The sequence below is a fragment of the Mus pahari genome, chromosome 9 (genome assembly GCF_900095145.1).
Source record: "Mus pahari chromosome 9, PAHARI_EIJ_v1.1, whole genome shotgun sequence".
Lineage (NCBI taxonomy): Eukaryota > Metazoa > Chordata > Mammalia > Rodentia > Muridae > Mus > Mus pahari.
This window is the reverse complement of record NC_034598.1, coordinates 28,380,897-28,394,119: the sequence shown is the minus strand read 5'-3', so window position 1 is coordinate 28,394,119 and position 13,223 is coordinate 28,380,897. Positions and strand designations below refer to the sequence as shown.

General features: G+C 47.6%; 1 protein-coding gene across 4 annotated transcripts in view; it reads right to left on the bottom strand.

Moving 5' to 3' along the window:
* Nucleotides 1-13,223, bottom strand: part of Rufy2 (RUN and FYVE domain containing 2) — a 35,548-nt gene that overhangs the window by 14,891 nt on the left and 7,434 nt on the right. For 3 of the 4 annotated variants that reach the window (XM_021205864.2, XM_029542673.1, XM_029542674.1), the window contains exons 3-11: nt 10,707-10,824; nt 8,731-8,832; nt 6,428-6,551; nt 5,563-5,624; nt 4,949-5,014; nt 4,147-4,216; nt 3,730-3,831; nt 3,517-3,633; nt 1,511-1,678 (exon numbers count right to left, since the gene is read on the bottom strand). In XM_021205864.2, coding sequence (XP_021061523.1) covers nt 1,511-1,678; nt 3,517-3,633; nt 3,730-3,831; nt 4,147-4,216; nt 4,949-5,014; nt 5,563-5,624; nt 6,428-6,551; nt 8,731-8,832; nt 10,707-10,824 — 929 coding nt within the window. The remainder of the gene's footprint in view (nt 1-1,510; nt 1,679-3,516; nt 3,634-3,729; nt 3,832-4,146; nt 4,217-4,948; nt 5,015-5,562; nt 5,625-6,427; nt 6,552-8,730; nt 8,833-10,706; nt 10,825-13,223) is intronic. The other variant, XM_029542672.1, reaches the window with a different exon arrangement.

Here is a 13,223-nt window from a genome sequence, read left to right as displayed (position 1 = left end):
AAAAAAAAAAAGGCAGAGCATGGTGGCTTATGCCTTTATCCTAGCACTCAGGAGGCAGAGAAAGGTGGATCTCTGTGAGTTTGAGGCCAGCCTGGTCTATAAGGTGAGTTCTAGGACAGCCAGAGCTACACAGAGAAATCCTATCCTGTCTGGGGGTGGGGGTGGGGGGAGTTGCATTTTAAAACATTTCGAATGAGATAGAGGCAGGCAACGTAAATTCAAGGCCAGGGCTACCAGGAGGGTGAGATTGTTCAGTGGGTAAAGGTGTTGGCCGCCAATCTGAAAATCCAAGTTGGCTCCTCAGGATCTATAGGATGAAAGCAGACTGCCCGCTCCACGAGGTATCCTCTCACTTCTATGTGTGTGCACTGTGGTACACACACACCAGAAAAATAAGTGTCATTCATTCCTGAGTGCCAGAAGTGGAGCACGGGCCTTTAAAACAGGCAGAGCACTCGGGAGTTCAAGGCCAGCCTGGTCTAAGTAGTAAGTTCTAGGCTAGTCAAGGCTATTCAGTGAGAGGCTAGAGAGATGGCTCAGTGTTTAGGATAACTTGTTTTGGCAGAGGGCCTCAGCTTGGTCCCCAGCTTTCACATGGTGGCTGACAACCATCTTCAACTCCTGTTCCAGAGGGTTCCATGCCCTCTTTGGACCTCTAAGGGCACAAGGCATGCATGTGGTGCACATTCATACAATCTAAATTTTTTTAAAAAAAAATAGTGAAATTTATAAATTGGGAGGAGAGAGGAAGAAGGGAAAATAGATTTGGGATTGGGTGGGTGGGATGTCCCTAATCTGATGAGGCCTAGGGTTGGATCTCAGCACAAAGGGGAGGGAGGTATTTTTTGTGAATTTGTAGCTGAAATGTATAAGTTAGTTATTGCCTGCAATAACAATTGCAAGTCAACTAAGTCTTGTATTGGGGGGAAAAATAGGAGGGCAAGATGGCTCAGGAGGTAAAGCACTTGCCAACACGCCTAATGGGTTTCATGTCCAAAACCATGTGGTGGAAGGAAAGGGCTGACTCCCACAACATCCTCTGACCGACACACTTGCATCTTAGCAAGCGTGTGCTTGCAGTCTCAGCGCTGAAAGAAGAGTCAGCGGAGGGAGATAGGCGGGCCACCCTCCCTGTCTTCCTGTCTATTGGGAGCAAGCAGCTTCGGGAGCTAGGGCTGCCAAAGCCCCGACTGCCTCCGCCGGCATGACTGACAGTCCCTCAAACTTCCAACAATGAGAAAAGGAACGTACCATCTCAAAGGAGGAAGGATCCAGGCGTGGTGGCACGCACTTAATTCCAACACTTAGGAAGGAGGCAGGGGCAGTTTAGGAGGCCAGCCTTACCCACACAGTGAGCTCCAGGACAGCCAGGGCTATATAAAGAAACCCTGTCTCATGAAACAGAAATCAAGGTGGAGGTGGCTCAGTGAGTGGTACAGTGTTTGTCCATCATGCACGAAGCCATGAGTTTAATTCCTAGCAATGTCAAGTGTCAAAGACCATTGAGTACCTGCAGCTTTTGATACATCTCAATGTTGATTGCTTTGACTTCTTCCAGCTGTTGCCGAAGGCCGATGAGAGTGTCTTGTTTCTCGTGAATGTCTTTCTCCAACAACTTCATGGCCAGCTCCATCTCATGCTTCATGCCAACTTGTACTGATAGCTCATTCTCCACATCCTGCAATTTCACAATGTCTTCAATTTCAGGTTATCAAAATCAGATGTGCAACCGTTAACAAGGCTGGGAGCACTGGTCCACTCCTCTGTTGTGTTTAAGTCTATTCAACATCAGCCTGCCTGGTGTGGTGGTTCCCACACGTAGTCCCAGCACTGAAGAGAATGGGGCAGGAGGACTGCTTCGAGTTCAAGGGCAGCCTGGGCTACACAGTGAGGTCTGTTTCAAACACCAGGTCTGGGCCTACTGCTGGACACCTTCAATCTAGCCCTCCTCGGGAGGTTCTCTGGGGCTGAAGCTGGCCTGGTCTACACAGAAGGCCCAGGCCAGCCAGAGCTATAGAGCGAGATCTCATCTGGCCTAGTCTGCATTCTGTTGCTGGGAGACAAAGACTTGATTTGGCTTACAGTTACAGTCACAGGCAGGAACTGGAGCAGGGCCCAGAGAGGATGCTGGCTTGCTCCCCATGGCCCGCTCAGACTGCTGTGTTTCTAACATCCTCAGGACCGCCCGTCTGGAGCACTACTGCCCACACTGACCATTCATTAGAGAAACAGAAATGTCTCACAGACTTGTTTACAGGCCAATCCAATGGGGGTCTTTCCTTGGTGACTCCAGTTCCTGTCAAGTTAACAAAAACTAACCAGCACACTGTCAAACAAAACAGTCAGATGAAGACGTTTCCTAAGGCTAGACAGACAGGAAAAGCACACTGAAAGGCTTGCATAGCCCCCTCTTTGCCTAGGCAATGAGTATCTGCATTTTGTCTCATTAAATTCATGTGTGCATTCTTGTGTATGTCCCACAATCTGAAATCTGAAGTTTTAAATATGTTGCTAACATACATATTCTACTCTATTCTCTTACGTATTGTTTCTGTGATGGTGGTCTGCATTCACACTAACAACCACAGATGGTAATTAAGTTTTTAAAAATACTGAGAGGTGTGGGTGTTTTGTTTTGATTTTCATGACAGGGTTTCTCTGTGTAAGAGTCCTGGCTGTCCTAGAACTTGCTTTGTAGACCAGGCTGGCCTCAAACGTACAGAAATCCCCCTGCCTCTGCCTCCCGAGTGCTGGAGATGAGAGCTGTGTGTCACCAAGACCAGGTTTTTTTTCCCCCAACTTTTTGAGTCATTGTTTCACATCATGCACACTAGTCTTTCTCATCTTCCCATCCCCTAGTATGTACCCCCTCTTCCCTTGCAACCTCCCCCATTTAAAAAAAAAAAAAAAAAAAAAAGTAAAAACATTGAGATGCATTTTTAAAGTAAAATGGCTCTATAGGCATCATTTAGTTGATGGTGCAGCCTAGAATCACCTGTGGTGTGTCTGTGGGCGGGGTGGGGGGTGTCGAGGAGGGCCCAGCCCACTGTGTATAATGCACTTCCCTAGTCATGTGGGCCTAAGCTATATAAAGTTAGCTGAGCGCCTCTGGGTGAGAATTAAGCTCCAGGCTCCAGCCTTGCGTTCCCACCTTGCCTTTTCCCAGAAAAGGACTGTGACCAGCCAGCCCTTTCCTCCTCTATGGAGACTTCAGTAGTCAGTGTTTCATCACAGAGAGGACTAGAACAGTAGGGAGCCAAGTTCTTCCCCTGTGGCAGAAGACCCACATGATAGAAGGAAGAACTGACCGTGACAAGCTAAGTCTCTGACCTCCATACATGTGTCCTGGCATGTGTGCAGACATATAGAATAAAGGCAGAAACAAAGTGTCAAAATGCATGATAGGTGTCAGGTTCTACTCCACCTCCAAGAAGCTAAGGCTGAGACACCTGAATGGTATTGCCTGTGTACACTATCCCCAGAATTCTCCTAATGTAAATGAGAGGGTTAAATTACCTGTCGGAGCTGTGACTCATCTCGAAGCTGCCTTCTGGCATCGTTATACATCTCGTCTAGACCTTGCCGGGAATGCTTGTATGTTTGAAGCTCCGTTTCTACATCCACTTTGGTAACCTAGGGAGAAAAGGTCATACCTCGCACTGGGCTCTGTCATCCCACATACCTAACCTCCATGACCCAGGACCCCAGCCCTGCGCAGCTGTGACTCACCTCCAGGTGCTGCCGAGTTCTCATTAAGATCAGCTCATTTTCACTACGCAATTGATGGTTCTCTTCTTGGAGCTTTATGATATTATTCTTAGCTATTGCTAACTGCAAATTGTAAAACACAAACAAACAGCCACTCTGAGCATCTTTGGGTACAATCACAAATAACAGTAACCCAGAGTATGCAACTGGGAACTTAAGGTCTGCGTGGGTTCTCTGGAACTCACAGTTTTGGACTGCAATGCCCCCACTGTGTGTGTGTGTGTGTGTGTGTGTGTTTGTGTGTGTGTCGGGGGGAGGGGAGTATGTGATTGTCTGTGTGAATGTTATGGGATGGCAGATGCTAACAGCAAATTCATGCTTGAAACAGGAAGGATCGCAAACACTTAGAAAACAAGCATCCGTGGCTGGGGACTGTACCTCTTCGATCAGCTTAGTGTTTGACTTCTCTAATGAGTCCACTCTTGAATGGAGGCTGCTGACTGTGCTGCTGGAATTGGCAATGAAAAAAAAACTCATTCAAAATCACACAAGTTTGAAAAGGCTAGGACAGGACAGTGCACCTTCCCCTGCCCGACTCACAGTGACCGACATGTACCAATGACCCACGACAAATTCTTAGAGGGGAACAATTTCATTAACCTGGTTAACTGGAGCTGAACTAAGACAACAACAAAGAAGACAGCAAAACAATCAACATCTCTATTCCGATTTCTCTCGGATTGACTCAGCCTGAAGCAGGTAAGGTGGGCTTTAGCTTTGGGGTTTTTTTATTTTATTTATTTATTTATTTATTGGTTTTTCGAGACAGGGTTTCTCTGTATAGCCCTGGCTTTCCTGGAACTCACTTTGTAGACCAGGCTGGCCTCCAACTCAGAAATCCGCCTGCCTCTGCCTCCCGAGTGCTGGGATTAAAGGCATGTGCCACCACACCCGGCTTTTTTTTATTTTTTTAAGAAGGGGCCAGGCTGGTCTCAAACTGACTAGCAAAACCTTGAACATCTGACCCTACCTCTGTCTACCTCCCAGTACTGGCATTATTACTCGCATGGGACGCAGCTCCCCTGCGTATTGTTAATTTCTGCTCTGCATCTAGCCAGCTCCTCAAGCGCCTCTCAGCACTTAGCAATCAAAGATGCTAAGGAGAAAGGAATAAAGATTCAGCTGGAAACAACGCGGACCCTCCGGTGAGATTTGTCAGTAAGGTCCTGAGAATACTCACTTGAGTTGTCTGTTTAGCTCTTCAACATAATTCTTTTGGTCTAAGATGGCGGCGATTTGAACATTCCTATGATAGGAGAAAAGAGGAGCTTAAGATATAAACTGGAAATTCATCTGGAAACGTGCAAAAATCACCACAGTGATAAAATACGGCTTTGCCTTTAAAAACAGGCTTCCATACATCAGTGAACTGAGCACTGGGAACCATGCTGAGCAACCTGCTTGCTAGTGGGCCCTTAAACATTTTAAACTTAGAGCCAATCGGATAATTGCCACCACTGGCACAAAACCCTTACTCAGGTGTCTCTCAGCAAGGGCAGATAAGACCAAGACCAAGACCAAGACTGTGGACCAAAGCCAACCTCTAAGGGACTTCTCCTTCTCTCTCCAGGAGAAGCTTTTACAGGAAGGAAAAGCACAAGTCAGGGCTCCAGGGAGGGAGGAGCTGATACCACACTGTGAACAGCGACAGGAAAGTACAACCCCGAGAGGAGGAGAAGGAGGAGGGAGAGGGAGAGGAAGAGAAGGAGGGAGGAGAGGAGGAGGAGAAGGAGGAGGAGGAGGAGGAGGACGACGACGACGACGACGACGACGACGACGACGACGACGACGTACCTTTCCTTATTTCCGATCTCTTCTTCATTCTTTAAATACATGGAGAAATCAATCACTCCAACCTGAAGTTAATAAACGCATTTTTATTTATCGACAAGTACTGGTCCGCAGGGCTAGCGTGACGGGTAGTCCTGCCAGTTTGCACTGGCCTGAGGGATGAGAGGTCTGGGAAGCCCGCCCTGCTCCCGGGGATGTTTAGGTCCTGATAGCTCTGAGCTAAGGGAAGGTTTGTCCCTTCTTTATTTAAAGCCTGAACAGACTACAAGGAACCAGGTGAACGGTGGCAGCTGGTACCTGGCTGGAGAAAGCCACTGCTGAGGACAGAGCTCTAAAGGATACAGCCTGGCCCTGGGCCTTGCCTGCTACGCTTTCTCGCCACCCTTTCTGCCATATTGCTCCCTCGACACCACAGGCCCATCAATCCAGTCTGCCAGAAACCTCGAAAAGCAGGAGCCCAAATAACACTCTCCCTCCTGTGTGGTGGCTTGAATGACAAGTAGTCCCCATAGATTTGTGTACTTTACCACTTGGTCCCCAGCTGGTGTCACTCTTTGGAGAGGGTTTATAGCCACACTCCATTTCCTGTTCCTGTGGGCATGGCACACCTCCCCCACCATTAAGGACTCTAGCCCTCTGCAACTGTGAACCAGAACAAGCTCTCTAAGTCGCTTTGGGGAATGATATTTCATCCAAACAACAGAAAAGCAATACTTATGCTGTTTCTACCAGGTGTCCATCTAACACAACATGCAACTGAATTTTGCTCAAGTGACTAACTGCACTGTGTACAACTTAGAGCTAACAAGGACCCAGGAAGAGCTGTGCACAAGGAAGACCCAGGTCTGCATTACCCACGCTCACTCACCTGGGAGTCTAGGTCCTCTCCCTTCACACACAGATTGGCATCAATCACATTCAGGCCGACCAGCAGCCCGACAATCACGGCTCCCTCCTCCTCCATCATCAGTGCGTGGTACTCATAGAACTCGCTGGGAACATGAAATCCGAGACCGTCACCACAAACCTGACTCGTACCACTCAGCTTTGAAACCTTACCACCTTACCAACCTCATCTCCCACCTTGTAGACATGAATCTACCTAAGTTCCTTTAAACGACATTCTCAACACTTAACCTGTGAAAAGGCTTGATGTCCCATAAAAAGCAAAAGGACTCATGGAGGCAGGAGAGAGAGACATTTTGAGGGAAAAACAGAAAGCAAAAGAAAAAGGGAGGCCGGGCGTGGTGGCACACGCCTTTAATCCCAGCACTCAGGAGGCAGAGGCAGCCTGGTCTACAGAGTGTGTTCCAGGACAGCCAGGGCTACACAGAGAAACCCTGTCTCAAAAAAACCAAAAAGAAAAAGGGGTAATGCTGTGCATGAAAGCTTGTGCTTTGAATCCCCAGGAGGCTGAGACAGGAGGATTCCTATGAGTTCAAGGTTAGCCAGCGTGTATCTCTATAATACCACGTGCGCACGGTGCCCACAGAGGCCGTAAGAAGGCGTGGTTCCTGAGCTGCCACTGTGGGTGCTGGGAACTGACTCCGGGTTTTCTGGGTGAGTCTCCAGTGCTCTCAGCTGCTGAGCCATCTCTCCAGCTTGTGGACCTTGTCCTAGAGTCAGAAAGGAGGTGACCAGGAGGCCTGGGAGGCTGGACTCTCTGGACTCAGTAACTGCTGCTAATCTGATTATAACACTCATAATTACAGCTGACATTTCAGTTCCCACATTCACTAAGACCTTTGGAATAGCTGGCTATGGTAGCACACACCTTTAATCTCAGCACTCAGGAGGCAGAAGTAGGCAGATCTCGAGTTGGAGGCTAAGCCTGATCTACATAGCAAATTCCAAGCCAGCCATGGCTACTAGTGATGCCCTGTCACAGACAGATCTTATAGGTTTGAACATTTTGCTCGCTCACATGTATGTGCACCAGCCTGGTGCCCTCAAAGGCCAGGAGAAAGCATAGGATTCTCCCAGAATTCGATGGTGGTGAGCTGCCACGTATGGACTGGAAACTGAACCCTGGTTCTCTGCAAGAACATCAAGTGCTCTTAGCTACGTAGCCATCTCTCTAGGCCCCTAAGTATTCGTAATGGGTAGGTAATCATCAACTGAGGACACATGGTTAAGTACACTCTAAAAGTGTCCACGCAAGACACCTGGTCCCCAGGCGTACTGGCGCACGCCGGAAGTCCTAGTACTTGAAAGGTAGGCAGGAGGACCGAGACCTCAGAGTCATCCCTGGTTATGAAGTAAGTTCAAGACCAGTCTGAGCTATATGGGACCCTGCTGAGAGGGAGGGAGAGAGACAGAGAGACTTGCAAAGAGAACAACCTAAAACTGACATTCCCAATTTCTTTTTTTTTTTTGGTTTTTCGAGACAGGGTTTCTCTGTGTAGCCCTGGCTGTCCTAGAACTCACTCTGTAGACCAGGCTGGCCTCGAACTCAGAAATCCGCCTGCCTCTGCCTCCCTAGTGCTGGGATTAAAGGCTTTCGCCACCACACCCGGCTCCCAGTTTCTTTATAATCAGGAAGAGCTCGGGTGCCATTAAGCGTTATGTGTTTCACCTTCGGCTTTATTTGGTCCTCAGAACACTGTTGAGGGCTCTCTGTGCTTCAGCTATGCCCATTTTCATTTCACGGATGCAAAAGGCTGAGATGTGAAACAAGACTCATAAATAAAACCAAACACAGAACACTAGTCCTGAAATAGCAGAGGCGAGGTCCGAGAGAACCCAGGCCAGGGGTCGCCAGGGGCCAGCTCCCTTTGAAGACTCACTGCGCTGCTCTCGGAAAGCTGTCCTCAATGTGTCCTTCAGTTAAACATTGCTCATGATACAGCTGAAGTGCTCATTAAAGATCTTAAAAAGAAATCTTCAAACCCAGAAGTCCCACTGCAAACTTGTATCCACAATATTATAGCTCGGAGGAAGGGACGCAACTTGGAATAATCCTGCTGAGGTTAACCCCTGTTCAGCCATAAAGCGCTGATGGGATTTTTCGCAGGCTGGGGGCTCGTTGGGGGCTTGTCCCTCTCCTGTCCTTTGCTTTCTCATGTTGCCGTTCCTTCTCTCTTCCCGGATTTCATACATCTTTCCTCACTTCTTTTTTGGATGGCAACATATAGATGTAATGAAAAGTGAACATGGCCCAACGATACTGACCTTAGGAGCTCCCTCTGGATAATTAAGCAACGCAGGTAATCGGCCATTTTTTTCTGCATGAGGGCTAATCGGAGCCACGCTCTAGCACGGCCAAGGGGAGTCCTAGAAAGAGGAGCATTGGGTTACAAGACAGCCTTAGTGCTAAATTCACTGGCCACGCCCCCCTATCTGTTGATAAACGCTGTTCACCTTTAGAGCGCGATGACAAGGGGTGGGGGTGCACATGCGCACCTGTACTCCTTTTGACCAATCGGACATACAAAGAAACCAAAGATTGCGGATGGGATGTCTTTCCTCTCCCGCTTCTCCACTTTATTTTTGGACATGGTCTCTTCTCACTGAACCTAAACTGTCCTGCCTGTCTGCCTGCCTTCTCACCTGGGGCACCTAATTTTTACTGGGGTTCTGAGGGTACAGACTCAGGACTTCGTGCCTGTGCACTTAACACTTTACCCACCGAGCGATCTTCGTGGTCCTTATGGAGGTGTTTACATTTTATTTTATGTGTATGGGTGTTTTATGTGCATCTATATGCCTGCAGAGGCCAAAAAAGGGCACCGGATCCCTTAGAGCTGGATGAGGATATAAAGAGTTTGTGGGCTGCCAGATGTGGGCTAGGAAATCAAACTCCTGTCCTCTCGAAGAGCTGAGCCATCTTTCCAGCCCCTTATGCTAGGTTTTTGAGCAAGTAATTCTCCCCCTGGATGGTTTGTTGTTTGTTTTTGGGTTTTGTTTTTTTTTTTTGTTTTTGGATATTAGTGTCTGCTTAAATGTATCTTTGTGTATCACATAGGTGCAGCACCTGCCCACCGAGGTGAGAAGAGGACTAGAGATACAAATGGTTGTGAGCCACCATGTGGGTGCTGGGAATCAAATCCAGGTTCTCTGGAGGAGCAGCCAGTGCTCTTAACCACTGAGCCGTCGCTCCAGACCCAAGTTATTAAGTACGGCTGTAAGCTTTGGAAGAAAGAATGCTCTAGAATATTTCTTCTATTAGAGGTATTATATCATAGTGGGCTGGGCCTTCACACCTATACCATGCAGATATATCTTCAAGGAAACACACACACTCTCTGTTTGCTTTTCTTTTTCTTTTTTTTTTTTTTTTCGAGGCAGGGTTTCTCTGTGTAGCCCTGGCTGTCCTGGAACTCACTCTGTAGACCAGGCTGGCTTCGAACTCAGAAATTCGCCTGCCTCTGCCTCCCAAGTGCTGAGATTAAAGGCATGTGCCACCACTGCCCGGCTACACACATACTCTTGAACATACACACACACACAAATAAATGTTTGGGGTAAAAATAAAAACAGCTACACCATCTTATTCCTAAGGATTAAAGGCTGCTGAGACAAGCCTGGTGCCTGCCCCAAGTTCCAGCCTCCCATCCCACCATGTAAGGAGAAGGCTGACCCTGAAAGTCCTTCTCTGACTTCCATATGCACAATATGACATCCATGTGCCCTCTCGCCAACACATACATATCATACACATGTGTTCATGTGTGCGCGTACACACACACACACACACACACACAACAAAAATAGAAATTTAAAAAATGGAGGCTCCAAGTGTGGTGACACACACCTTTAATCCCAGCACTCAGGAGGCAGAGGCAGAGGGATCTCTGTGGATTTGAGGCCAGCCTGGTCTACAGAGTGAATTCCAAGACAGACATGTATAGCAAAACTCTGTCTCAAAAAAAAAAAAAAAGAAAAGAAAAGAAAAAGAAAAAGAAAAACAGTTTCCTAACTTGAAAACCAGTTTTCCACGTTCATGATTTCTGACGGCCCGGCTTGCGGGGTATCCAGTTGTTGTTGCTGTCACTCAGACAGAGTTCCTCTGAGGGAAACTGTGAGGTGAGCTGGAACAGTGAACAGTGAACAGCAGGATCAAGGCTCAGGCCAGGAGGGTGGCAAAGCAGCCCGTGAGCGTCAAGAGATGGGCAGATGTACTTCAGGGAACAATCCACCATACTTACTTAAGCCCAGGCAAGTCCCGGACACTCGCTCCGATCTCCTCTGCTTCTGGGTACAGCTTCTCCACCAGTTCCAGAGGGCCCCAGATAGTTTTGTTATAACTCAAAAATGATTTTCTCACTGGAAAAAAATATATATAACTTGTCATTTCAACTCACGAAATGGGAGTAACATCATCTTTAAATACCTAGCTACATACAGATGTGGAGAGTCGGTCCAGTGGCTAACTAACAGTGCTTCCTCGCCAAGCAGAAGGTCTGAGTCAGTCCCACTATCCACACCGCAAGCTGGGCATGGTGTGTGCCTGGAACCCCAGCATCAGATGGTGGAGAAGGGCAGCCCTGAGGGCTCACTGCCTAACCTGCTCAAGTGAAACTGTGAGCTTCCAGTTCAGTGAGAGAGCCTGGCTCAAGACAGGAGGACAGAGAGCAACAGAAAGACAGACAGACACAGACACACACAGACACACACACACACACACACACACACGCACACAATCTCAGCTTTATGAGAGGCTGGAGCAAGAGGATTAGAAGTTTAAGGTCTGCCTAGGTAACTTAGAGACTTCCTGTCTCAATAGAAAGGAAAGAAGGTGGGGCTGGAGAGATGGCTCAGAGCACTGACTGCCCTTCTAGAGGTCCTGAGTTCAATTCCCAGCAACCACAGGATGAAATCTGGTCCCCTCTTCTGGCATGCAGGCATACATTCAGGCAGAATATGGTATATATAATAAATAAATCTTTTTTTAAAAATCACTAAAATTAAATCTCTAATTAATCTTAAAAAAAACAAAAAGAGCATCTGCCTAGCATGCACCAGGTTTAAGCCCTAGTACCACCCAAAATAAGTAAACGCATACATGAGTTAATTATACGTACACACACATCTTGGCTGTTCCTTGGTATCAGGAACATCCGGGTACGTAACTACACCAATACCAAAGTGAAAACATCTCCAAAGTCTATTAAGTAAACCCAGCACAGAGCCAGGTATAGGGGCACGCCTGGGAGGCTGAAGCAGAAGACTCACAGGTTGATGCCTCCACGGACTCCAGAGAAAGTGTAAGATCAGCTGACAAACTGCTCTATCTTGTCTCCTAACTTAGAAGCAATGACAAGAGCTCTGAAGGCGTGAGAGACACGGTTCAAAGGCACAAGGCCCTTGTATTGAGATTTTTAAAAATCACAATGAAAGTACTTCCTTTGTAAATATAAACAAGTGTGACTTTTATTTTGACATTAGGTGACTGAGAAACATTTGGGCGGGGGATATAGTTCCCTTGACTGACTGCTTGTCTACAGGGAGCCCTGGGTTTGAGCCTAGCATCACAGGAACAACCGGGCACTATAGCCCATGTCTGTCATCAGAGAGGTGAGGAAGTGGAAGCAGCAAGGTCCCGAGTTCAAGGTTGCTGGGTGAAACGTCACATGCCTTTAACCCCAGCATCCCTGAACCCATTCGGTGAGGCCAGCCTGGTCTACACAGACAGTTCCAGGACAGCCAGGGCTACACAGAGTCCCTCAAAAAGCCAGGGGAAAAAAATTCAGTTCCCAGTCATGTCCAGTTATCAGCAAGCTTGCTACATGAGAGACCCTGTCTCAGGCTGCTCTTCGGAGAACGAGGGCTTGCTTCTCAACAGAGCTCCTGGGGATCTGACGCCCTCTTCTGGTAACCTTGCGTGCTGCATGCAGGCAGCACATAGCCATACAAGCAGTCATTAAAATAAGAGAAAAACACACCTTTTTGTTTTCTTACTAATCAGGCCTTCTGCAGATATAATGTGGCTGTCATAGACACTGCCTAAGCAAGGGCAGCCACCAAGAGCAACCTTACGGTGAGGGGAAAATCTCAGAGGCTAAACAGCTTTACAGTGATGCGTTAAGATAAGCCTATGACTGCAATACCTAATTTACTGTGGTTATGAAATAAAAGATAATGTATCCTGAAAACAATTTGAAGTTCAGTTGTTTGGGCCATGGTCATCAAATTCCAATTCAGCAACATAGGGGAGAAGAAAGATTTTTATCACTACCATTTCAAAAAATAAATAAACAGAGCGGGCTGGAGAGATGACTTTTGGGTAAAAATTCCCCCATGCAAGCCCAACACCAGTATGTGCTCGCCAGGACACACAACGGAAGCCAAGGCCGGATACCTGCAAGGTGTTCTCTCTCTCACACACACCCTCCCCCAAATCACACCCACTCACACCCTGGCACATAGTTGGTAATTTCCTGTTGCAATAAAAGTAGCTGTGAGCTGGGCTGGTGACATGGCTCAGGGGTTAAGAGAATATATATATATATACTTCTCCCAGAGGCCCTCACACAGCCCACCTGTAACACCAGCTCCAGGGACCAAAGGCCTGCGATGGCCCGCACTCCCACACACATCATTTAAAAATAAATTTAAAAATCCTTTTTAAGGGCTGGTGAGATGGCTCAGTGGGTAAGAGCACCCGACTGCTCTTCTGAAGGTCCGGAGTTCAAATCCCAGCAACCACATGGTGGCTCATAACC